The following is a 25,951-nucleotide window of genomic DNA, read 5'->3' as shown; positions in this document are numbered from 1 at the left end:
TCCGGGAATTCAGGACTAGGATCATAGGTGCCGACTCCATGGGCTGGAGCACCCAAGGAGAAAAATTAGCAGGTGCTTAGCACCCACCGTCAGCCAAGCTCCCCTCCCTTCCCCCACTCCCACTTGCCTGTGGCCCCCACTGATCAACTCCTTCCCATCCCTCCCAACACCTCATGCACGCAGCAGAACAGGTGTTCCGCAGCGTGCAGGAGGCACTGGGGGGGGAGGGGCTTGGAGGAAGGGGTGGAGCGGAGCTGAGGGGGGCTTGGAGGAAGGGGTGAAGTGGTGGCAGGGCCTGGGGCTGAGCAGAGGTTGAGCATCCCCAGGGAAAATTAGAAGCCGGCGCCTGTGACTAGGATAACAGAGCTCTTCTCCTTAGATAGCACAAAGCTAACAGACCAGACCAGACCCCAGCCTTTCTTCTTACCATGACATCGAAATATCACATTTTGTTAATTGATTCCAGACTCTATGGGCTGAGGTTCATAATTTTGAATTAGATTTAATAAAGGACTGTAGACCATCAAAATAAATGGCAGAAAGGCTCCAAAGAAGTATTAATACAGTGCAATTAAATTTGAAAAACCTGCTAATCCTAATGCAGGTAAGATGGGAATCATCCTGGTTTTTCCTGTCACTTTCTTACCAAAAGAGACAGTTCATTCTTGTCAGTCTCTTGCCATCAGTCGTCGTCTTCTAATCTTGTAATATGCAAAGCTACATAACCTATAGTCACTCTGTCTATGAACTTGATGACGTGAAAAGTGTATCAAAAACTGTATCAAGAGTCTCTTTCCGTGTAATAGGCCTTTTATAAAATTTCTATTCTTCCAAAAATATTTCTAATAAACTTTTCTATTTGCTTTTTTTTAATCCTGACTGAATAGCCTATTGCTAAGCAACACTTATACTAGAGCTGTGTCTCACACAGAATGGAATGGGAGGAGCTAATTTTTATAGGCAATTAGATTATTTATTTGCATTACAGAAGCGCTTGAGACCCCAGGTGAGACCAGATCATTGTTCTAGGTGCTATACATATTCATAGTAAGAAACAGTCACTGCCCTGACAAGTTGACAGTTGTAGCATTCAAAATAGGCAACATAGACAAAGAGCATGAAAGAAAATATTAGACCTGAAGCAGAGAGAGATTACATGATTTTCCCAGGTTCACACAGAAAGTCTGCGTCAGAGCTGGGAAGTAAACCCAGATCTCCTGCCTTAACCACAAGACCATTTTTAGGTAAAAGAAGAAAATGAATTGTAGTACATAGCACTTCTATAGCTACAAAGTACGGTACAAAACGTAACGATTTATCAAAACCCAAGACTGCCCTGAGTGTCATGACTATCGCAGAGGGGCATTGATAAAGCCAGGTATGGCCAGGGAAAGAGTCTCATAAGTAATCTGCTTCATATACAAAAGCCATCTTATGATATTGAGCAAACCAACATACACTCAAAAGAGGAGGATAAAGTCCAGACAGTTCAAACATAGACAATTGAATAGTGGCTCAGGAAAAGGGGTTGGGGGGGAACTGCCTACCTAAACTCAGTAAATTGAAAGCAAATAAAAAGTTTCCTTTAGAGGATTTCTGCAAACAGCAGCTGTGTCTCAGTTCTCAAAAAAAGCAAATTAAATTTCACTCCTTCAAGCTGAGAGACTAGACATGGGGGAACTTGCAATGTCTCAAATGGATAGAAAAGCACTTTGGCAGAAGTACAGTAGATAGCCAAATGGTTCAAATATTATGTGTTACATACAAAGTAGCATCCTTAAAGTGAGTGGTTTTGATGCTCTGTTACCAAAACCTTGAAGCCATACTAAAAATATAAAGGAATAAGTAAAGGGGAGCAGCCTAAACGCAGCTTCAGCTGGATCAGAGCATTGCAAAGGTGATCTTTAAGCTCCATTTCCCTCCTGAATTGCATTTGTACAGTTCAGCTGTTGTTGAGGATCTGACGTGTGTGTGTATGTACAATATTTTAAAGTATGTACAATATGTATACATGGGAATTTCTTACACTACCTTTCAATGTAGAAGTTGCATATAGTCTTGAGAATTGGTGAGGTTTTATTTCTTCCCGCCCCAACTGTTAACTGACTTAGTAAATGGTGAATATAGGACCTGATCCAGTGCCTGTTGAAGTCAAGTGGATCCCTGTGCAGTCAAAAAAATTGCTTTATATTGTTTCATAATGCCTATTTTTATAATTATTTTTATTCCATAAATATATGATTGATTGGAACTAACCATTGAAACATTGTCAGTTAGCCACTGTACTCCAGTAAACGTTATGTCTCTTCTTTCCAGGCAGAACTAATTAAAGGGAATTTACAAAGTGTTGGACTCACTCTCCGTCTAGTGCCGTCTAAGGAAGAGGATGGAGGACATGTTGTTGTTGAAACTGTTACACCAAACTCACCTGCTGCAGCTGCTGATCTTCAACGAGGAGATAGACTTATCGCGATTGGAGGTACGCAATCACGTCATTTGTTTTTAAAAAGAACAGTAGTTTGTCATCACAAAAGAGCAGTAATCAATTTTATTCAAGTAAAATGTTGTTTAAAACAGCAACAACAACAAAAAACAGTCTCCTATTGTTACATTAGCTTTTGTGTATTTGTGGCCACCTAAGGTGTATAATTTAACTGTGACCCATTTACTTGCATATTAAAACATTTATTCTATACCTGATGTAAATCCAAACAACTGCTGAAGAAACATTTAAAGTGTAGTTGTACTCTTCACAGCTCTAAAAACAGCATTGTGGGGTTCTCTGTTCATGGTCTTTTAATGTTTTAGTATAACATCTGCTTACTTAAAAGGCAAAATAGAGAATTTCTGTCTCCCAGGCCTGCAAACCCAGTATTGGCTCTGAAGTGCTAACACGAGTGTGAAGTTATTTCTGACCGTAAAATAATCACATACAACTCAAATGTGACCCAAGGAGATGTGTTGAGTATGAAAGTACCTTTTTTATATTGGGAGCTGTAGGTTCTCATCGTGTCTGACCCTCTGCCCACTTTTATTTAGAAGCTGAAATATTACTTAAGAGTCTAACTTTAGCCAAAATTTGCAAATCTGGGTACCTAATGTTAATTGAAAGTGTAGTTGCTGCGTAAAAGCCATGATCTATCCTTGATCTTTGTGCAAACCTCCCTTGACATCATTGGGAATCCTGGCGTGGATTGAGGGTAGTACGTTGTCCTAAAATGACACCTGGGCTCACAGACCATAGTTAAAAATGGAATTCAACCCTCTTTACAGGAAGACTTTGACACTATATGGACCATATCTAAATGGACTGTATAGCTGCTCTTTGTCCAACAGACACTACTGTGGTATTAAACCGTGGTCAACCACTGATTCTAGTAACCTCTCTATTTCTTTTTAAAATAGTTTACTAGATGCTGTTTTTGTTAGCAGTTGATTGAAAATCTGAAAACAGTCCATTTATTTTGCATATTTATTATCTTCATAATTACCAGTATGAAAATTAAGATGATACAGCTGTTAGTTATCTCTAAATAGATGTGTAAATATCAAGTCTAATTGAAGTGAAAATGAACTATCCAGTTACGGTAAAATAATATGCTGAATTGTTCAGATTGCTATGGCAAGCAGGACAAGGCCTTGATCACGGAGCCAGAACATCAGTCACCATTTACTCTTTCCCTGAGACACACAGAATAAGTCAGACAATTATTTAAAGCATTTCAGGTCACCAGTAACACGATTCCATGCTTCAGCAGTAGGGCATGCTCGGGTTTCAAACAGGGCCAAATCCTGAATCCAATGCCCGTGTACTCAAGTGCAGGAAAGAGATCCAGTGATTCAGACCACAGAGTCCACTTCTGTTGATGACCCCATGGAACTCTAACAATAAACTGATTTACATTATAGTGTTCAACTAAACAACACAATGGGCCAGATCCTGGGCCCTGCCTAAATTCTCATTGCATTGCTCTAGAAGTCTAAAAGGGATTTCAAGCTGGCTCAGACAGGCAGCTGAAGAATGCCCCAACAGAATTCTTGCCTGGCATGAAGCTGGTGTAGCCTGCCTTACATCACCCCTGGACTTCACTGACTTCAATGGGACTATTTATATACTTAAATTAAGCACATCCTTAAGTACAATTCTACCTGGCTGAATCAGGGCCTTGGAGCGATGCTTAGCTATCAGTCTAGGCTATGCCTGGGGGTCAGGATCAGGAAAATAGGTTGCTTAGAGCCGTCTTCACCTCCTCCCACCATTGAGCCCAACGGAGATTCTTGGCCATTGTGCTTACATACTGTTGTTAATGTACTGGTGCTGATTTGTTTGTTATCCTAACACTACCTTTTATTATTTTAGCTATGCATATTTCTAAGGCAGGTACCCATCCTTCTAGTGTCTGGGTGCTAAATACTACTGAAAATCCCCAATAGGCACCAATTCATTTTTAGTTTCATAGTAAACTGTTTATCAATTATTCTTTTTCCCGCACACCAATACTGTTCTACTTCGGTAAGAATAATGAAAAGAATCCTACTATTATTACCTTCCAGTTGGGATCTTTTTATCGTAATAGCTTGATTGTTCCCCTTTATTAATAACAATATTACTAAATATTACAGATTTGAATGAATTTGTGTACTGATTTTGGACACTGATGTTATTTTTTGCTTTCAAGTTTGCTAAAAATTTTTTTCTTTTTATAGGAGTTAAAATCACATCAACTGTTCAAGTGCTAAAGCTTATCAAGCAGGCTGGTGACCGAGTTTTAGTGTTCTATGAAAGGCCCGTTGGTTATAATCAGCATGGTGCAGCACTCCAGGATGGTTTTGGACAGTTAGAAGACCCTGCTTTTCTGGCACACCCAGAAGAGGAACAAACTTGTGTTTCAGCAGATGCTGATAACAAAGAACTGGATTCAGAATTTGAAGATTTAGCTTGTGATATAAAGTCACCTGAGCTCAAAGAAGAGATGCCAACAACTCAGAGTCCCAAACGTTCTGTAGTAACGTTTGCTACTAAACCACTTGGAACAATATCTCCAATTCTAAATCGCAAGCTACATTTAGGAAATTATCAGACTTCAAAAACACAACCAAAAGATGGAGTCAAACTGGTAGTGCCCAAAAGTTCCGAGGGTCAGGACACATCACAACAATCAGTTAGACCACCTCAGGGGAGCAGTACTAAACCTCCTGTACCACCTAGGCCACAAATTAAACTTACTTTACCTTCTAGTGAAACTCAAAATCTGTTAGAAACAGGAGACATATCTTCTGAAAAACCAGAGAGGCCTCCTCCACCTGCAAACAATGGAGATAAATGCACAGAAAAGGTAACAAAAAATAATGATCAAGTGGAAGACCCAGTGATATCAAAACCAACAGTAACAAAACCAGAAATAGTAAAAGATACAATTTCAGAAAATTCACGTAGTTCTAAGGAAAGTGGAGATGACCAACATACATGGGAATCACCAGAAATTCCTTATCGCAATCGACAAGGACGATGGGCAAGGATAAGGGCATCCTCCTGTATATTTGAAGTGGAAGGATACCATAAGTACCTTAATGTTGCACTTTGGTGCAGAGACCCTTTCAAAATGGGTGGTCTTATCTGTTTAGGACACATAAGTATAAAACTTGAAGAAATTGCTTTAGATTGTATAGCTACATCATCCATGGAATACCTTAGAACGCTTAGATTAAACGCTCCTGCACCTAAAGCAGCAGTCACTAGAACTGCTTTGCGCAGTTTGACAGTGCATAAGGGATTCAATGAAAAGTTTTGCTATGGCGATATAACTTTACACTTTAAATATCTAAAAGAAGGGGAACCAGAAGACTCAAGTTTTCTGCTGGAGAAAGAAAAGGAATATAATTTGGTAGAAGAAGTTCATGCACTTCAGAAAGAGGATCCTTATCTGGGACAAATGATTTTTACGGAAAACAAGCATAATTTTCAAGATACTCAGTTCCAGAACCCAACCTGGTGTGACTACTGCAAAAAGAAGGTTTGGACTAAAGCAGCTTCCCAGTGCATGCTCTGTGCTTATGTTTGTCATAAAAAATGTCAAGAAAAATGTCTAGCTGAAACCCCATTTTGTGTAGGAGCTGAAAGGAGACTTGACCGAATTATGGGAAGTTGTAGGATGGACGGACAGGAAGCTCCTCAAGCTGTATCCTCTCGTGTTGATTCAGAATCTAAATCTGTGAACAAAACCACAGGTTTAACAAGACATATCATCAACACAAGTACCCGTTTGTTAAATCTTCGTCAAGTCCCTAAAGCTCGCTTTGTTGAGCCAGGGATGGACATCGTAGAACCTTCACCAAAGCACACTCCAAACACTTCAGATAATGAAAGCAGTGACACTGAAATTTGCAGTCCAAATAGTCCCTCAAAACGTGCAGCAAGCACAGGGATAAAGTTAGCAAAAAAGGAGGGAGGACTAGATGACAATGTCTTCGTTGCAGTAAAAGAAATTGGCCGCGATCTCTATAAAAGCTTGCCTACAGAGGAAAGGTTCCAGAAATTAGAGTTCATGTTGGATAAACTGCAGAATGAAATAGACCAAGAATTGGAAAATAATAATTCACTCATTCGAGAAGAAAAAGAGACAGGTGATGCAAGGAAAAAAGCACTAATTTCTGCTGCATTGGCTAAATCAGGTGAAAGACTGCAAGCCCTTACACTGCTTATGATCCACTACAGAGCAGGCATTGAGGATATAGAATCTTTGGAAAATGCACCTTTAGACCAGCAATCCAGAAAAGTGACTAAATATGCAGAAGACACTAGCACTACAGAAGAACTGGATCATGAAGATGTCAGTGTGACAGAGGCTCCAACATTCAACAGCATATCAGAACCACCGCTTGACACTCCTCGTTCAGTAGACTGATAGTTGCATATTTGGCTTTCGGAAGAATGGATTGAAAAGAATACTTTGCACTTAATAAAAAAAATCAGATAAGTCAAAATTTAATTAAACACTGGTACAATGTACATGACCTGCTTCACCACAGTTATTTGCCTGTGTAAGAGTAAGGTTAGTAGAGCTATTTTTCCAGCTACACTACCACCATTTTGTTAAACAGGCTGGTTCAAATTGTGTTAAAACTACATTTTTGGGTTTATACTGGGAGTTTATTTTTAATAATTTATTTTTAACTTTTTTCTAATTATGTGAGCTAACATTTCATGTTAATGTATATGTGGTGTCCTTCGTGTATTATTGACCTTTTTTGTTTTTGAATTAGTGATTTGAACAGGAAATTTTTGAACAGGATTTTTGAAATGTTTGATTTCCATTATATGATGAAAACATTGTGAGCTTGCTGCATGCCTAAACTGATGACAACACAGCAGTCATTGAGGGACCAGGTTTTGAAATTTTGATCATGTTGCATTGATTTATGTCTTCTAAATAGTTGTATATTTTTTCCAAATGTATCATGAAAACACTGTGGCTTTTATTTTGTCTGTTATAACAACTGTCCAGTAAAAGTATTATTGCATATCATGTTGCTTGCTTTCTATACTTCTGTTAAACGCGGGTAACTTTTCAAAAGTTGTGGCTAATCTGAAATCTAGTAATGCTGTACCAAACAAAATATTTCCTCCTTAGACCTTTGGGATATTAAACCCTGTTTGAATATAATACATAATTATGTACCAATACTGTTTAGTAATTTTATTGGACTATTCCAGCAAAAGTAGCAATATTATTTTTATTAAGATAGAAATAGCTGGCAGCCTTATAGAATATAATCAGATTTTTAAATGTAACATTTTAACCCTATTAAAGAAAAATTGCAGTTCTAAAATGTGGATTTTTAGAATTAGCGTTACCACTCTCCTTGCAAAGGCATGCAAGGATGTTTAAGATTTATTTTGCACCCACAGATTAAGTGTAAAATAAATTTCATATTTAAACAGACTCACTATATGCTATGTGTCTCAACACTTCTGGTGTCACCATGCATTACAGAACTGCATTCAGCCACTCAACCAGAAGAAACGGTTTGAGCAAAAAGACCACCTTATTCAGCAAAGTGTAACATCTTTGCATTTGATCAAAACAAATAAGTCCAGTAGAGGTGAGGAGGAATTTTGGCCAGCGCTTTTTGAAAAGAACCATCTGGTCTTGTGCTGTGTGTAAGTTTTGGATCCTAGCATCATCTGGCTAAGTATGATATTCCTATAGACTTATTATAAATGTGTCTTGAGGTTTCATCTTGTATATGTAGATAGACCATATATTGTTTTCATCTTTATTTTAGGTACTGTATTGTATCATGGATCGTAGCAAATAGGCCTTTGTGCAAACAACAGTGAAGCTAATACAGTTAAATTGTTTTTTGGTTTTTTTTATTAAATGATTTTAATTGGCAGGCAGCCACTAACATAGTATTCTGTTCAATTTGCCTCTCAATTTATTTTGTGATGGACAAAAACAAAAAACAATAGTTTTAGCAGGAAAAACCTATTTGTACCTTTAAGTAAAATCAATTATTTGCACTCATGCAACACCCTTTTTTGGTGAAGTTTTGGGGCACCTGATGATTATTTAGCTGATGTGTGGAAAACACTATCCATGCTCAAATAGGCATGTATTACACTTTTTAAAATTCTGCTTCAGCAAACAGTCTCACAAAATAAAATCCTTTTAATGACTAAAATAGTTGTTTAACCCTTTTACTTGATTGAAATGCAGATTGTCTTTCACACTTTATTTTTGAGTAGCTCACCATTGGTGGTAATCTGGACTAAATCTCCATCAGTGTTAACTCATTATGGATTACCATAAGAGCTTTCAAATATATCCAAATAAATCATTAAACTCCACCAGGCATGAAGTAGCTGCAGAAATAACATAAATTTTGTTTTTTCACAAAAGCACATTCAAGGTTTTAAATTATATAATTGTGTAATACAATGGATATGAAAAGCTGGATATAATTTTCTTCATAAAACACTGCTAATGATGATTGTAAAACATAAAAAATGTAGTGCAATATTTTAAAATATGTTGAATGGGGAGGGGCGCTAGTTGTATTTGAGTGATAAGGAAAACATAAAAATCTTATCTGGCATTAATTACAATAAACACTGACTCTTGAGGAAAAGCTGTAATACTACATTCCTAATGTAATCTTTGCTTTCCTGTAAATAGCTGAAAATAAAGAATACTACAGAAAATGAGAATATATTTGATTTAGTGATGTGTAGCTAGGTGGCAGCTACAAATATTTACAGAAACTCTGCCTGATATGATTTTGTTGGCTATGATTTTATCATGAGAACAAGCTTTAATAAAATAGTTTTGCTAAATTATCAGTTACTTCTTTGCACTGTTAAACTACTGCAATGCAATGTTTTAAAAATATTATTCTTTAAGGTATGATAATTTAGAAAGCACAGTACCTTTTGGGGGTGGGGGAGAATACATGTTTATAGAAAAGTAAAATGACTGATTGCTATATAAGCCTTTAATGCATTCTCTGTATTTAGTATATGCATTTTAATTACACTCAGCACAATTTAAAAAATATGGAAGTTTTTCAAAAACATGGGGCCAAATAAATACATGGTGTAACTCTATCAATGTTTGCAGCATGCCTAGAATAGCAGGACTCATCCTTGATTAAGACTTCTGGGCACTGTACAAATACTACTACGTCTAATGATGGTAATGACTCTGTCCAGGGAACAATCTGACTCACTCTAAGAGTAATTCTGATCTATCCTATATTTTTTCTTCCTTGTGCTTTATTTTTTTTATTCCCTGTAACATTTTTTTAAATAGAATTCTTGCCGTTTACTAACTCACTTTATTTGTTCCGCCTGCTAATTCCTCATCTGTATTCTCCTGAAATGTGTACTTTGTCATAAATAGACATTTAGAACTACAGGAGGAGGAGGAGGAGGAGGAGCAGCACAGCACATAAGCTACTAAGCAGCAAATATTTTTAGGGGAAATAGGGATAGAAAAATACACTAAATGACAGCAGCAGAATTATTCCTAAACAGAATGTTTTTCAAAGTTTCCCATGTGGTTAAAGGTAAATATAATTACAGCCATGAGGTACCATTGGGTTGGTAATACTGATTTTAGATTAAAATCCACCTGTTCCACCAAGGCCACAGAAGACCCAAAGAACAGAACCCAGAATTTGCATGGTTCTAGTGTATGGGTTGGGAGGGGGGAGGGAGAGAGAGAGAGGCCATACAGAGGGTTTCATTGTCCCCATGGGATATGGGTGGGTTGGGGGCGCAGTGATAGGGCACAGCTATGATATGTTTGGATACACTGACTAGAAACCCCACAATGAGGGGATACACAGAGCCATAGTCTGCTTGTTCTGCACTCTGCTCCTCATTTGAAGAGGACTGAGCTGACCCACTGAATCTCTCCTCATGGGTCTCTCACACAAAGCTCATTTACTTGGGATTTGTATAGCAATGTGAATGTCTCCCTTAATTTTCATTCTTTTTTTAAAATTCTTAATTGATCAAGAAAAATGCAAAAATAAATCCAGTGAACAGGACATTCTACCTTTTTCAACTTATACTCTTTTAAATATAACAACTTATGTTATCTAAATATGAACTTAAACAATACACTGATTAATGCAATTGGTGATTGCACTTCATCCAGATGAATATACTGTATGCTAATTAAAATTTAAATGTCAGTATTATAGATCCAGCTTCAGGGAAATAAATTCAACTGAACAATTGATATCAACCAGAAATGCTCACAAAAACAAAGTAAAAGACTTACTTCTTTCCTTGGGCTGAAGTTTGATTTTTTTTAAATTGATCGACAAATTTGTATGATATAAACATTTTAAGGCAGAGAATTGTTTGGAAACAAATTTCAAGGCCATGACAAATGCTAATAATCTATTTTACTGCCCCATTACACATTGCAAAATCCAAATCCCAAATGAACACAGTCATAATTTGCAGACCACATTTCTCACTCATTTCACTGGTCAAAACATGAATTTCATATCTACCATTACCTAGTCATGCAACTAGATTCACTGTTAAATCTCACAGTTGAAGCTATTTTTAAAAAAATGCTAATCTTGAAAATACAAACTGCTTCTATTAAAGAAAACTCCGTAGAAAGGATATTGCTCTGCATGGCAGTTTACATATAGTTGGTGTTGCAACCAATGCGGTGGACTGAAGGAACTGTTGACAGACTTGCCAAATCTCAGTCTCTGTTGTATTAAAAATGTTTGTCCTCCAAATACTTTGTGGGGCATAGAAGGAATCATTTTCTTGTATTTTAAGTGTGTCGGAAACTACAGAAATGCTGTCAACCCTGTTGCATCAATAAAATATAATAAAAGACAGCCACATGCAAAATTAGTTACTAGCATAAGTCAGTTTTCAGACTCTGTCAAAGACTTTGCTGTGATCCTTCATACTTTGTAAGGAGTCAGTTCCTGCTGTGGTGTGGCCTCATATCTTTGATTTACTTACATATGGGCATTCAGGAGTGAACAGTGTCATATATGCCTTGTAATCCCTTCTACATCTTTCTGCATTATTTATTAGAACAGTTTACAAAAATTAAAATTTGGATCAAAAATAATTTGTCAGATTGCTTGGGAGCTCATTTTACATTAGCAGGTTATACACAGGCATCTTGTCTCCTGGTGTGGAAACGTTTAACCTGCCTGTTAGAAATCAAATAGACTCGGTATGGGTTGAATGTTGCTTTTGATAAATTCTGATTACCTTCTTTCCACTTCTTGGTGTGTGCAAACCATAACAGCATAGAAAATGGTGAGAATAGTTTCTGTATTGTGTTGCAATAAATCATGAATTTATATTAGATTACTTTTTATTTATTTATTTTATGTAGTCTTACTGCATAATTATCAACAAAGCAATACTTGAGATTTGATTCACAGCATTTCCATACTTTCTGACCATACTATGTACACTTTACAAAACCATATGTAAACATAGAGTATCTGCTGTAGTACATAAAACATCTGCTGATACATGAAAGAAGGCACATAAAGATTTTAATTTACAAACAAAAACTACATGTAAACAACACTAGATTAAAAAACATACTTCAGTTTTTTGTTGAGTGTTTACTTTAGAAGTTTGATTTTTCTCAGTTCAGATAAGTAGATTGTCTAATGCAGTATTTTCATTGCATTAGATTTAGTCTCATCAAATAGCTCATTATCAATACCTCTAGTTATGTTACTTTTCCATTATTTTGACTAGATTTATAATTTGACTTCATTTTCAAATAGAAGAAACATACAAACAAAATCTCTAGGCACGTAGGCAAATCAGTGTAAAGTAGTTTTTAGTCAAAGCTACCAAAGTTGAGTCCTGCAAGTAAGATGTTAAATGTAAATACTGTGGTACTGCAATGATCTTAACTAATCATAAAAATCCTGAAATGAATGTGTAAGTAGTACCTGAAATAAAGTTGAGATGACAAAAATAAAAGATCTGAATATAAAAATTGTAAATGTCAAAGCTTCATGCTGCTTTAACTCTCTTGAAGGTATAATAGCCCACTTGTACATAAATAATTTTAGCAGGAGATATCAAATACTCTTCTGTCCAGTTTTCTCAGCACCAAGACTGTCTGATTAGCTAATACTACATTACAGGGCAAAAAAGTAATGGCAATGTTTTAACTTTGGTTTTGTTGTATATTTACATGTCCTTGGCCAGATCCTCAGCTGGTTTAAATTGGCATAGCTGAATTGATTTCAGTGGAGCTACATCTATATTTACATCAGCTGTAGTTTTATAACCCAATTTCACTCTCATACAACTGTAATCTCCAAAGGGTGGGGAGGGATGCATACAGATTTTGACCCTTGTCTTTTGTTTCCTTAGTTGGCCTAGTGCTATTTTAGATTAATAGCCAACAAACACTGGCCTTTCAATTCATCCCTATATATCTAAAGTGAGTTCCTGACTTGAAACTTGCCCAGCGTTCCTTCATACATCAGATGGAAACCATAGTATCTCCTGTGTGAGAGAGCAAACCTACAGTTTCTTCTGAAGCTAGTGACAATACCCTTTAGTGGATGAGCCAGCGAGAGTCACTGGAGTTAGAGCAGTACCCATCCTTCAGAAACACGTTTTAACTTTTTTAGCAATACACTGATATGTCTGAAAACAATTTTTGTTTTTAAAAATAGTTTTATTTTCTTACCGTAAGGTCTCAGTATGTCATCAATTTTATGCAGAGCTCACCTTTAAAATAATCTGGGGAGCTCTGCAAGGAAACTAAAATTGATGGCACTGTATGACCCTGAGCTGAGCAACTAGACTTTATCTCTTGTGAATGTGCTTCAAAGAGCACAGTACATTTAATAGAGCTGAGAGTTGGATAGGTTGTGTACTCTTTGAACTTCACATTTTTTTTAATCAGAGGAATAATTAATAGAAGCATTTTACTGTCAAGAACTCATTACCCACTAATGATTCCAAACGACGAAATCTTATGTCATTGTCCATGAATAAGATTTAGAAAATTATAGTTTGGATTCAAATGTTTATACAGATTTAACTACACAGTTAATCAAAAATATACTGTATAATATTTAATAAAATTAAATACATAAAATAAAGTTTTCACCACTATGCAAACCCCCTATAAAAGCTAGTTTCTCTTTATAAGGCAGTTGGAAATCTGCGTTATAACCATGGGAAATAAATAATATACCTTTGGTTTTTTTTACTATTTCACCATTAAAAGTACAGTACACCTAAAACATATTTCTGTATGAGATGTTTCACAGGAAACACTGCATTGTGTACATCAAAATACTCAATATGGCTTTTAATATTATTCATCACTTTCACATTCTTCATCACCTACTGGATATGAGTGGACGTTGTTCTGAGTATACATTTTTGTTTTAAGGGGACAGTTATGATCCATGAGTATTGCCTAAAAGAAAAAAAGAGCAGGGGTATTAGCATATCTGCTAAACATTTTAATGATCTCTGCAGCTGACTGTTTTTCACAAAAAGCCACACAACTTCAGCCACTGTTTTAGGGACTGATTCTTCTTTATTAAAGTCAGTGGCAAAACCTTTGTTGAGTTCAGCTAGAGTAGGATCAAGCCCATAAAGGATATTATAGGTAAAAGCCTGACCCCATTGAAGTTAATGGCAAAACTTCTATCTATAGGACTTCAGTGAGGCCAAGATTTCACCCTGTGTCACTAACTTGAAATGTGAGTTATCTAAAGTGACACAAGGACTCCTTGTTGTTTTTGTTGTTAATCTAAATCACAAGAGAGCAGAATAGCATTGCTTTAAGGAATGGTTCTATCCTGGGTCACTTAATTTCCCCACCACCTCCACCTCTGACACATCAAAGCAATGTGAATAATCCACACCATGACTACTGTTCATAATGTTACCAGTTACCCCCTACACATAGAGAACATTTTTTTTCTGGTTTCAGAAACCAATTCAAACTTGTAGCATCTATTCTACTCTTATGGAGTGGACCAAATTCTGCTCTTAGGGTATGTCTACACTGCAGTTAAGCACTGCAGCTGACCTGTCAGGTGACACAGGCCCACGGGGCTCGGGCTGTAAAATCGTGATGCAGACGATTGGGCTCAGGCAGGAACCCAAGCTCCGTGACCCTGCAAGAGGGGAGGAACCCAGAGGCTGGGCTCAAGCTCAAATGTCTACACTGAGTCAGCTGCCACAGGCCAGCCAGCGGGGGTTAATTGCAGTGTAGACATACCTTTTAGTTACCAATGAAACTGGTAGCCCAAATTAATTCCTGGAATATCCCAGTGTACATTTTATTGGCTGAAGTTGGGCCACTGTGAGTTGTAACTGTAATATCAGGTTTTGTCTGTGAGAACAGAGATTGGTGGCCTGTTTATTTGTATTTAATGCTAACCTATAAAAATCCAGTTATTGCAATGGAAGGCCACTAACTACAAATCATTATATTCTATTGATTATGGCTTTTTATTAATCATGCAAAGTGAATAAGGTAGGAAATCGCCTTTCTGTCCTCTTAATCAAAATTGAAAGCAGAGCAGTGCCAGATCAGTGACATGCAACAAGTTACTTAGAGAATAGTGAACTATGCAGTTATCATTTGAATTATGGTAGCACTTATAGGCCCCAATCAAGGTTGGACCCCTCACGAGGTGCTGTATTAATGTCTGATTGAAGAACTTACACATCATAGGTGTAATCCGGGCCCCACTGACGTCGGTGAAAAAACTCCCCTTGATTGCAATAGGGTTAGGATTTCATTCCATAGAATTGCAAAATAGCAATCTGCACACACGACTTTAAGACCTTTGAGGGTAAGGGTATTTTTGCATCAGTATAAATAGTTATGTGAGAATTTCTCCAATCCAAAATTGGCCTTTTGCCCTTAACAAGACAGCTGAAACTAAGCTTGTTGTCGTCACAGTGGGCGGCCACTTTTTTTTTTTTTCTTTCAAGCTCACCTGCAGCACAGGCAGATGGAAACTGGCTTTGATCACTCATGCATGAACAGTGTTTTCCCCTCGTCTACTGTTCTTGCCACAGGAAAACAAAATGGTCCTATCAATGATGCTGTACATGACCTATGGTTTCAATACAGCTACTTACTCACAAGAGAGTAATATAATTTCTGAAGAAAAAGGCGCAGTTGTCTAACTGTTTATATACAAAAGATTCCTAAATATATTGCAAGAGAGTTAAATTCAAATTAGTGTCAAGGATCATCTTTTTGGTTTGTGCTGTTGTCCCTGAGATTTTTTTTAAACTGAATTTTGGAAGACTTTGTATATCAAACTAGAGCAATATAGCTATAAGAATTTCTTGCCTACATACAAGGTTAAAAGATCCTTCAGTTTAGTTAGAAATTACACAATACATTTTTTTTTAAAATGTATACTGAATGTTTCTTTGCTCCCAAAAATAGTTCTGTTTTTTTCGTGGGTTTGCAGGTTGCTGGTTATAGTTCATTCACAGGTCAGTCTGCTATTTACATGTGTACTCAGGGTCATGATGCATTCACAAAAGCAGAACTAAATGCCCACTCCCCATTCTTTTGAATTTTAGTGGAATGCCACAAGTTATAGTGAATGATGGGTAGTTTTACTAATGATGATGATGAAGCTACATTTTCCATTTCATCATGAGTGCTTCAAATATCAGAATGTCAGTGGGGAAAAAATGGTATCATTGTATATATCTTCATCAGTCTTGGATTTTTCATCCATCATAATCTGCTCCTTACTGCTTTACCAAATAGATCAGTGGAGAAGCGTAAAGGGGGAAAGGGACCAGAGAGAAGGGAAGTGCTGCTTGTGCATGTTAGGCTTGAATTCGGTTTTCATTTTCCTTCAGTGTGGTTTAATCAGTTTAATGTGGCAGCTGAACTAAAAATATGTATCACCTATCCTGGCTTGTATGAAGAATGTCATTTTATGGGATGAAAAATGCATGTTTTATAAAAACAAAAAAGAACCCTCAGTAAGTTTAAATCCATGACCCTAAAATCACTGACATGGGCAATTGCCCCCATGTTCTATAACTACCCTAGTGACTACAATCCTCATAGATGCACTCCAGCAATTAAGCTTTGGCTGTTTTCTGAGCTGAATCACTTTCACCAAGTATACTTCTTTCTCCAAATGGCATACTTTCCTGGCTTCTGGCTTATTCTTCCTTTCTCAGGCCACTTTTTGGGAACCCCAGGTGTTTGTTTTAGATTTTTTCCATAGGTGCAGCTAGGCTCTCTTGCTCTTGAAGTGCCTACATTTTCTCTTCTTGGCTGGCTCTCTTTTTGATAGGAAATGTCCCTCTTATGTTTCCTCTCACCAAATCTTCTACTGCCTTTCAAACAGATTTTTCCAAGAAACAAGCATCTGCACATAGCAAAGACTGAAACAAAGCTATAGAGCTTGTTTGCCTAAGTTTGTATCTCTGGCAAACAACAGTAGTTAGTTATTTCTCCTCCCCATCCCTACCTCTAATCACTGTGCAAAATGATCATTGCAGTCTAAAAAGGTCATGATGAGTAGTCCGCAGAAATCTCTGGGGAATTGCCTTCAGAATCTGTGTACAACTGTATGTATGCTGAATCCACAGTTGGCAGATTTTCTGCAAGTATTTCATCCCATTTTCTGTTCCGCATGTGCCTGTACTAAGTGTGATAGAGTCACGTCAGGAGGTTCTCTTCTTACCTTTCAGAGAGATGTCACTGCACTTGGAACACAAAGGCCCATGCATAATTACTTTTTGCTATCCTAAGTGCAAAAGTGACTGCATTTGGCTTACTTAAGGAGTACATCTTGGGTGAGAGCCAGCATTCTTCCAACTTGGGAAGGACCCAGGTCCCCTAGGAGGAAGTATTGGGCTAGACCTGCAGTTCTATAGGGCTTGGAGAGATGTTGTAGCCAGTATCGTTCAGGATTTGTAGGGTTGTCTGGGTCCTGGAATCAGAATAGTGGTCATTCTACATTGTTCTGGCTGTATTTAACTTAATGATGGGGCTGTATCATGTCTCCTATGGTAGCCAGGCAGCTACATCTTCCCAGCCTCTTGCCAAACAGCTGGAAGAGGCATCAGAGCAGAGCAGTACATCAGCTCCAGTTGTAAGAGGATCTTGCAGAAGGAATGTAGGTAACTGGAGAAAGGAGATAATGGGAAGGGGCAGTAGAAGAGGGAGTTCTGGAGAGAAGGGAGAGGGAGCAGCAGATTTCAAGGAGGGGAGGAGAGCTGTGGAAGTGGGGGAGGTTTAGGTTGGATATTAGGAAAAACTTTTTCACTAGGAGGATGGTGAAGTACTAGAATGGGTTAGCTAGGGAGGTGGTGGAATCTCCCTCCTTAGAGGTTTTTAAGGTCAGGCTTGACAAAGCCCTGGCTGGGATGATTTAGTTGGGGATTGGCCTGCTTTGAGCAGAGGGTTGGACTAGATGACTTCCTGAGGTCCCTTCCAACCCTGATATTCTATGGCAAGAGGAATAGGAGAGCAGTGAAAGAATGAGGTGAACAAGAAGCAGGCCATGGCACAAGAAGGCGGGGGGAAACCAGCAACAACTGCCTTACACAAAGCTAGCTTGGAAGCAAACAAGGCTGAAGATAATGTAGATGATAAGATTAAGGTATATGATGATGTGAGAAAAAAGAAACAAAAATAGAATCAAGAGAAGGCCTGCAGCTACAGCCAGGAAAAGAGAACCAATTAACTTGTAAGAGGGGTTGCAAAAAGGAGGAATAAAGAGGAGATGGGGATGGAGCAAAATACTTTGTAAAGGATCTTTAAGGGTATGTGTATACTGCAATTACACACACTCAGCTGGCCTGTGCCAGCTGACTTGGGCTCAGGTCAGGGGCTGTTTAATTGTTATGTAGAAATGTGGGCTCCAGCTGCAGCCCAAGATCTGGGACACTCCCACCTGGCATGTTCCTAGAGCCTAGGCTTCAGCCCAAGCTTGACTGTCAACACCATAATTAAACATTCCCGTGAGCCTGAGTCAGCTGGCATGGGTTTTTCACTGCAGTGTAGACATACCCAAAGAGTACAGTAGAAATGACTCAAAGAAATAGTCCATAATAAACATGGACTTGATGAACCTCAGCAAAACACTTTTCCAGAGGTAGGAGGAAAGTAGATAGAGCAAATCTGAGTTTGAGATTTCCACACCAGAGGCACTGCAGCATTTCATACTGAGTCCAGCCATTACACTGTTGGGGAACAACTTTTGGGCCCTTACTGCTTTCAGTCAAGTAAACCATGCATTGCTCGTTTTATTGCAAAAACAATAGGAGGGAGTGCTAAAACACTGTAGAAGGTCTCAGGAAATACAGTTCCAGTTACAAAGTGGAGTTACTACTCCAAAGAGGGATGGCAGAAAATCCCTGGGTCCTTTGGTTTTCTGGATAATTAGTGCTAGAGAAGTATAAATAAGGCATTGTTCGTGTTACTGCAAAATAACATTTTCTGCTTACCATTTTTTCTTCCTTGGCAGGTGGACTTCGAAGGAAAAAACATAGAGGAGCAACAAGAATATCCACAATCCCTATAATTGTCATGAGCCATGGAAATCCAATTGCCTTTGCAATAGCACCACCAACAGAGGGACCTTTTGGAAATAAAAAGCTCTTTCTAAATACTGCAAAATATTTATGATAAGCATTGAGGGCAAAAATATTTTTAAATACAAAATCCATGATATAAAAATCCATTTAAGAAAAGTAAACACAGTGTATGAATTTAAAATTCATGTTTAAGCACAAAATGCTGTTGGGTACCAATCCTATGTCCACTGAAGTAATTGGAGATCATATGTTGGTTTCAATGGGCATGGAATCAGAACTCTTGTACACTGTTCTGCACCACACCTAAGTAAATAGGCTAGGCACAAGGTTCCATGGCACAGTGCACTGAGGGGAAGACAATGGAATCCTTTCCTTCTCCAGCCAGGCAAAGGAGAAACCACTGCTGTAGCTTCGGGTACTATAATGCCCCCATACTGGGGACCTAACTTCCTTGACTGGCGCCTGCCTTTCCCCATCACGACACATAGGAGGTGTGGAATCTCCATATAGGCTGCCAGCATTCTGTTCCCTTACCAACCTAATGCAGCAGAATCACACCAATTTTGCAGTCTATAGAGCCTTTAGTGCTCTGGGTATTTGCCCCAAGCCCTTTTTTAGTTTCTCTTTTCACGTCTATTAGATGCTTTACAAACAGGAGAAAATTAAGCCCTTACCTAATGCAAACCCCAGGCAGAAGGCAACATCAGCTATTGCATACACACTGCCATAGACTGAAACATGACGCAGATCTACAAGGTAGCCCATAATTGGCATCATTGAGGAATCCACCATTCCTGATTATGATGATAGGAGGAAAATTATATTTCATGAAACAGCTTTCATTTTTCTCTCAATATATCAACTTCATATGATCTAAAAAGATGTAAATGAAACTAGAATTGTTAATCTAAAGAAGCTTTTAATAACATATTCCTATAGAAAAACTATTCAGTCTAGGCTTATACATCTTTGCTTATGCCTATGAGCATAAAGGATTGTACTAGTTTCAAGTCTGTCATTATTATTATGCTATACTTCACATGAATGATTTGTGAGCTGTTTTCACTGTGAGTATAAAAGCCTCATGAGTTATCAGATCAAAAAGCTGCATGATATTTGTGGTTTATAAACATTACTGTAATTTCTACACTTACTAAAAGTCCTTTGTGTTTGCAGACACTTCAGAATACCTGCTAAATATCAAATTACTAAGCCATCTGTCAACCTCTGTCCCCTGTAATCATTAAAAAAATCCCACTCAAGTTTCACTGCATGGCCCATTATAAGCAAACACATTCATGTGTACTGTGACGACAGGGCACATGTGTATGCTAGGGGATTTACGCTGGGTCAGCAGTAAGTCAAGTGTGTTTGCTTCTATGTAAATGTCAGGCAATAGTAAACTGCTGGGGTTTTGTGTTTTTGTTTTATTTTTTAACAATGCATTGCTAGAATTCTGGGACATCTTAAAAGATCCATTGAGGTCAATAGAGTTATTCCCAGGTAATAGAGGTCAGAATCTAGCCCAATTGCTGAAAGTCTAGGTTGAACAGCCTTGAGTGTAGGCCTTAAAACTATTGCTAATCTACTGACAAATTTGTTTCAGAGTGTAACCGTGGGTGTTGCTCATTCAGAATGGCAAGAAAAAGAATCCTTTATGTAATTCTGTACTAATGTTAATTTTCTAAATAAGCAGCAAAATATGTACGTACAAGTAATTTTACTTACCAATGGCAAACCCGACCCCAAAATTTGGTGCTATGAGCCCGTATATGTTTTTGGCAAATGGTACCTGCAAATTAAATTTCAGAGATTTAAGTATAACCCATAACATCTTGCTAATGGGATCATTGTCTTTTTCGCAAATAAATACTCAAAACAATTGATTTAACTGTTTAGTATGGCAGCATGGAGCAATTTGTACAGAAATACAGATGAAAAGTAATTGTTTTGCATGATTGCGTCATAACAAATACTTATTGCATTTAATTAAACTTATAATAGCTGTTGATTAGGCGACAACTCTAAGAAATTATGGTTCGTATTCTTCAACTCTTTGGTCACCTCCTGCAACATGATGATCACTCTCTAGAAGGCAATTTTTGTTGAAAGCACTCAGGATTGATTAACAAACTGATGTTTAAAAATGCATCACAAGCAGAAACTTCAGTAAAATCTCATGAGCAAAATACATACTCAAAGTTAATATATAAATTTTTTTGAGCTGAGTTGAATTTGTAGTTCGTTCTGATGACATGTCAATTTTTACTCACACATAAAATGCTTATTCCCACGATTATCATCCCAAGTAGAGCACAAAGCCACCTATGAAAGGAGAAATGTTATCTCTTAATATCTGTTATATCTCAAAAAAATGCAGCTTTGTTAGAGATGGTCTGGAATTTTTCAATGCTATTTCTAAGGTACACCTCTACTTGATATAACACTGTTCTCGGGAGCCAAAAAATCTTACCATGTTATAGGTGAAAACACGTTATATCGAACTTGCTTTGATCCACCGGCGTGCGCAGCCCCCCCCCTCTCCACCCCACCCCCCCGGAGCACTGCTTTACCACGTTATATCTGAATTCGTGTTATATCGTGTCACGTTATATCAGGGTAGAGGTGTAGTAGTGCAGGGTTATGTAACCAAATACGTAACATGATATATTTAAATGAAATTTCAGGTTAATAATATCTAATAAAATTTAATGATTTCTATTATCAAGTAATTGCCTGAGGAAAAATTGGAAATGCTATATGAATATGCTGAAGGATAGTGGTTTTTTAATTAAGCATACCTTCCCATTTTGTGTGCAAGTACCCCAAAAATATTAGTTCCAATAAGATAAGAGATACTAGCTGGAAGGAAAGCGACGCCTGGAAAATATGAAAAAAAAACATTTTATCAACAATGATTTCAGTGAAGTGAAAAACTAATAAGTTCAGACACAGCAATTGTGATTAAAACAATCTAATGGAATCCTGGAGCCTGTACCAAAGCATTAAATATCCGGTTTGTTCCAGCCCTTTTGTGGAATCTAACAAGATTATCCATCAAATGCAATACCATTGTGACGCCTTCAAAAAGAGTATTTCAGTATCAGCTATAAGAATCTCTGTATGTGTGTGAGAAAGAGACAACAAATTATATTCAGAATAAATATAATAAACTTTGGGCCAAATCATGGCCCATTCTGTGTGCCACTGCAAGGGGTAAAAGGGTGCAAGGGGGTGCCTCCCTCTAACTTCCTTATACCAATGTGCCCTACTGCTGCTTCTGCCAGGCATGGAACTACCATCTTTACAGAGCTGCTACATTACCCCCTTCTGCAGGTGGGCAGGAAGAGGCACATTGAAGGGGCAGAGTCCAGGTACCTCTCTCTCCTGCCGAAACCTAGTCCTTTGTTAGGCAGGAATTAAAGTTAAGAGTGCATCTCAGTAACTTAAGGGTAAAAAAAAATTTTTTTTAAAGAACACTACTGGTTTTTTAAAAAATTTATAGAGCTACTATATTCAGAGTTAAAGCTAAACTTAAGAACAAAATCAATCATCTGAGTCATCTAAGGCAATTTGCAGTTAAGGTCACCCAACCAACCTTAACTCTGACCCTGTAATAACACCAGCCTCCTATCTCCCCCTCAAACTTACGTTATAAGATATGTTATTTTTGATCAAAGACTTTTTCTAAAGGCTTGAGCAGTCCACAGACTATGACTGTGGAATTTTGAATTTGCACTCACTATTTGTTAGACCAGGGCTTTCTCAAACTTCATTGCACCACCACCCCCTTCTGACAACAAAAATTATTACGTGACCCCAGGAGTGGGGACCAAAGCCTGAGCCCAGCTGCCCCAGGTGGCAGGGCCAAAGCCCGAGCCCACCGTCCCAGGCGTGGGGGCCAAATCTGAAGCCCAAGGGCTTCAGCCCCAGGCAGGGGACCTGTAACTTGAGCCCTACCACCCAGGGCTGAAGCTCTTGGGCTTTGGCTTTGGCTTTGGCCCTGGCCCCAGGCTCCAACAAGTCTGAGCCAGTCCTGACGACCCCATTAAAATGGGGTCACGACCCACTTTGGGGTCCTGACCCACAGTTTGGGAACCGCTGTGTTAGAGGGTAAACTAGGATTTTTAAGAGGTTCAAGTGTACCTGGTGATTCCAGCTCTCTTCCCCTGCATCACATGACAGAGAGCAGGTGACTGAGAACCAGGCCTATTGGGAGAGAGAAGAGGAAGCCTGCCCTCAGGAGGAGAAGAAAACTGGTAGAAATAGTACTATGCTTGTAAGGACTGATGTTTTCCTGGTAAAGGACACTGAGGAAGGTTGTTTGTGGAAGAAGGCAGGAGAAGAGTCAGAGAAAAAGGTGCTGTAGGAACTGGCTCTGGGACCCAGTGGAACAGGACAGTTGGCCGTAGGGCAGGTGATTGTCCCCAATTCAGGGTCCCAAGCACTGTAGTAGGGAGGACATGATCTGCCTGGAAAGATGGTGAAGAAAATGCTGTGCTGAGGAGAGGAGGACTGCTGAGCACTGGGGAGGGTTACAGGACTCTTAGGTTGTCCTGGAACAGCTCTTACTTTAGTCCTCTAGCCAAAACAGCAAGTCATCAACAATCCCAGATCTGTGGAGGCCTCAGGTCAGAAGCTGAGGTAGTGCATTCATCCTGATGTTGGATAAGGTAAGCTGCTGCCATGCAACTATATGGATACAGTAAAGTTAATGTACCATCCCCATTTTTTTTTCAAAAGAGTTTTAAGAAGTCTATTCTGTGGCTGCAGTACACCTGAGAAATATGCTGTATTTTGCCCATACTGTGCACAGAGCACTGAACATGAACCAGAAAGCAATGTTCTGAAAATGTTTTGAGTCTGATATTTAAGAGCGAGACTGTTGCTCTCCTTCTAACTCTGAATAAGGTGTGGTGTGCAACTTCCCTGCTCCAAGAGCATCCCAGAAGCCTGTTCCCTTGATCTCTGTTCCTGAGCAAGGGGGCAGAGTAATCTGCTGCTGACTCATTAGCAGATTACTTCTCCCTCTGCAGCAACTCAGCTTCACCCTTCTCTGCCCACAAAGGGAGAGTAGCAGCTGTATAGAGCTTGCTCTCCCCACTGCACCAGGGATGCGGGGAGCTAGGGGAAAATCTGACTTCTCTGGGTAGGTACCCAGGACAGGGTGAGTATGTTTGTGAAAATATCTGACTAAAATGTAACATTTATTTATCCACCTGCCAGGACATGAGCGTTATTCACTATATTAATCCCTATAGTGATAGTAGCACGATCAGGGCCCATTGTACTAGGCACTGTATTAACATGCCCCCCCTTACTCCTGGCCATGCTCCCCCACCCTCCCGGAGCCAGGTCGGGAGTGGGGCCACGGCTGGAGGATGCAGACAGGGGTAAGGGGGTCAAGGCTGCGGCCGCAGCTGGTGGTGGGGCTGGGGATAGGAACGGGGCTGGGAGCAGAGCTGGGACCAGGGCTGAGACGGAGGGCAGGGACGGAGCCACAGCTGGGCTGTGGTGGTGGGCCGGCAGCCAGGCCCCCGGCCCCCTGGCCAGATGTGGATCTGCAGCTGGGGACTTGGGGTGGGACCGGGTGCAGGGCTGGGAGACGGAGTCACGGCTGGGGGCGGGGCTGAAGCAGAGCTGGGGGTGGGTCAGATCTGGGTGCCACACCCTCCCTGCCCCCTTGGGACTGGCCTGGGGCCACAACGCACCCCCCTCCCAAAACATTCCTCCATGTCCCCCTAGAATAGTGTGCCTCATAGTCTGGGAACTTCTGGCATAGAAAGACACAGCCCCTCACCCTAAATAATTTACAATGTAAGGGTCTGAACATTCCCTACGCTCCTCTTGGGCGCAGGATTCACCACCCATGTGGAGCCAATTCCAGAACTGGAGCTTAATTTAAGACATACTAGTTACATTTTAAACAAGAAAAGGGAAATAGAGAGGACAAGGCTATTACATTAATGCTGTTACTTAGGCAAACTCGGCACACAACTTCTTGGTTCCGAATCATTCATTTTTAAAATATAAACTAGCATCATTTAATGCCAACTGCCCCAACACTGAACTCTCATCGACTGTCACAACATGCCTAACATTAATTGTCTGACTTCTTGCAGATGTCACAGCAGAAAGGGTCCTTAAGAGAGAAGGAGAGTCTATTCTACTTATGGATCTGTTCAGGGACAACCTTCTATGTACAACAGGCAATAACAACTTATTAGTATCTTACACATTCACAGCTATCCCAAGCAAGGGAGCTTCCAACATATCCCTTGAAAGGTAATACCACAGCATAATAAACTTCACTATGAAGAAGCTTTTTCAAATATTCAGCCTGAAGTTTCTGTTAATTCTGTCTCATTACTCCTAGTTATGCCCCCTTGTACAAGGCTTAGTAATTCCTTTCTATCCTTTGTTCTGGTATTTTTATATTCTTCAAATATCTGTAGATAGGTGAAGTGAGGGTCCTGGTAACAGTCAAAGGTCACTTAGGAAAGGATAGAAGAATTGAAGCAATTCTATTACTCCTGATTATTCTCTAAGCTCTCTCCCATTTCTTTGTACGTTCCTAATAATGAACTAAAAACTGATGCTCTTGTTCCAAATGCAATCTCACCATGGTCACATACTGGCCTATTATTTGATGTCACTGTAAGTATCCAAAAATCATACTGGCCTTTACATATGACCTTCATATAGCAAACTCATATTTCATTGCTCTTTGCTATCACATCTAGGTTTCTCTCGATATTATTGCTGCTCAGGTTTCTTTCTTTCATCTGAATATCTGCTATTTGGATTAGCTTTCCCCAGATATACTCACTGCATTTTTTGTTGTTGCTCCTCCCCCAGGGTGAGTCC

General features: G+C 39.0%; 2 protein-coding genes across 7 annotated transcripts in view; one reads left to right on the top strand and one right to left on the bottom strand.

Moving 5' to 3' along the window:
• PDZD8 (PDZ domain containing 8) overlaps window positions 1-7,009 on the top strand; it is a 133,702-nt gene extending 126,693 nt beyond the window's left edge. The window contains exons 4-5 of the mRNA XM_039547033.1: window positions 2,317-2,479; window positions 4,708-7,009. Of these exons, the coding sequence (XP_039402967.1) occupies window positions 2,317-2,479; window positions 4,708-6,905 (2,361 nt within the window). The 3' untranslated portion in view covers window positions 6,906-7,009. The remainder of the gene's footprint in view (window positions 1-2,316; window positions 2,480-4,707) is intronic.
• A 4,879-nt stretch (window positions 7,010-11,888) lies between these two features.
• The window catches only part of SLC18A2 (solute carrier family 18 member A2), a 52,715-nt gene continuing 38,652 nt past the window's right edge, over window positions 11,889-25,951 (bottom strand). For 2 of the 6 annotated variants that reach the window (XM_039547035.1, XM_039547034.1), the window contains exons 11-16: window positions 21,886-21,964; window positions 21,358-21,409; window positions 20,813-20,876; window positions 19,759-19,878; window positions 18,995-19,128; window positions 11,889-13,958 (exon numbers count right to left, since the gene is read on the bottom strand). In XM_039547035.1, the coding sequence (XP_039402969.1) occupies window positions 13,854-13,958; window positions 18,995-19,128; window positions 19,759-19,878; window positions 20,813-20,876; window positions 21,358-21,409; window positions 21,886-21,964 (554 nt within the window). In that variant the 3' untranslated portion in view covers window positions 11,889-13,853. The other 4 variants (XM_039547036.1, XM_039547037.1, XM_039547038.1 and 1 more) reach the window with 4 other exon arrangements.

The sequence above is a fragment of the Mauremys reevesii genome, linkage group 7 (assembly GCF_016161935.1).
Source record: "Mauremys reevesii isolate NIE-2019 linkage group 7, ASM1616193v1, whole genome shotgun sequence".
NCBI classification, from domain to species: Eukaryota; Metazoa; Chordata; order Testudines; family Geoemydidae; genus Mauremys; species Mauremys reevesii.
Note: the sequence above shows the minus strand (reverse complement) of the source record. Positions and strands in the feature narration are given on the sequence as shown.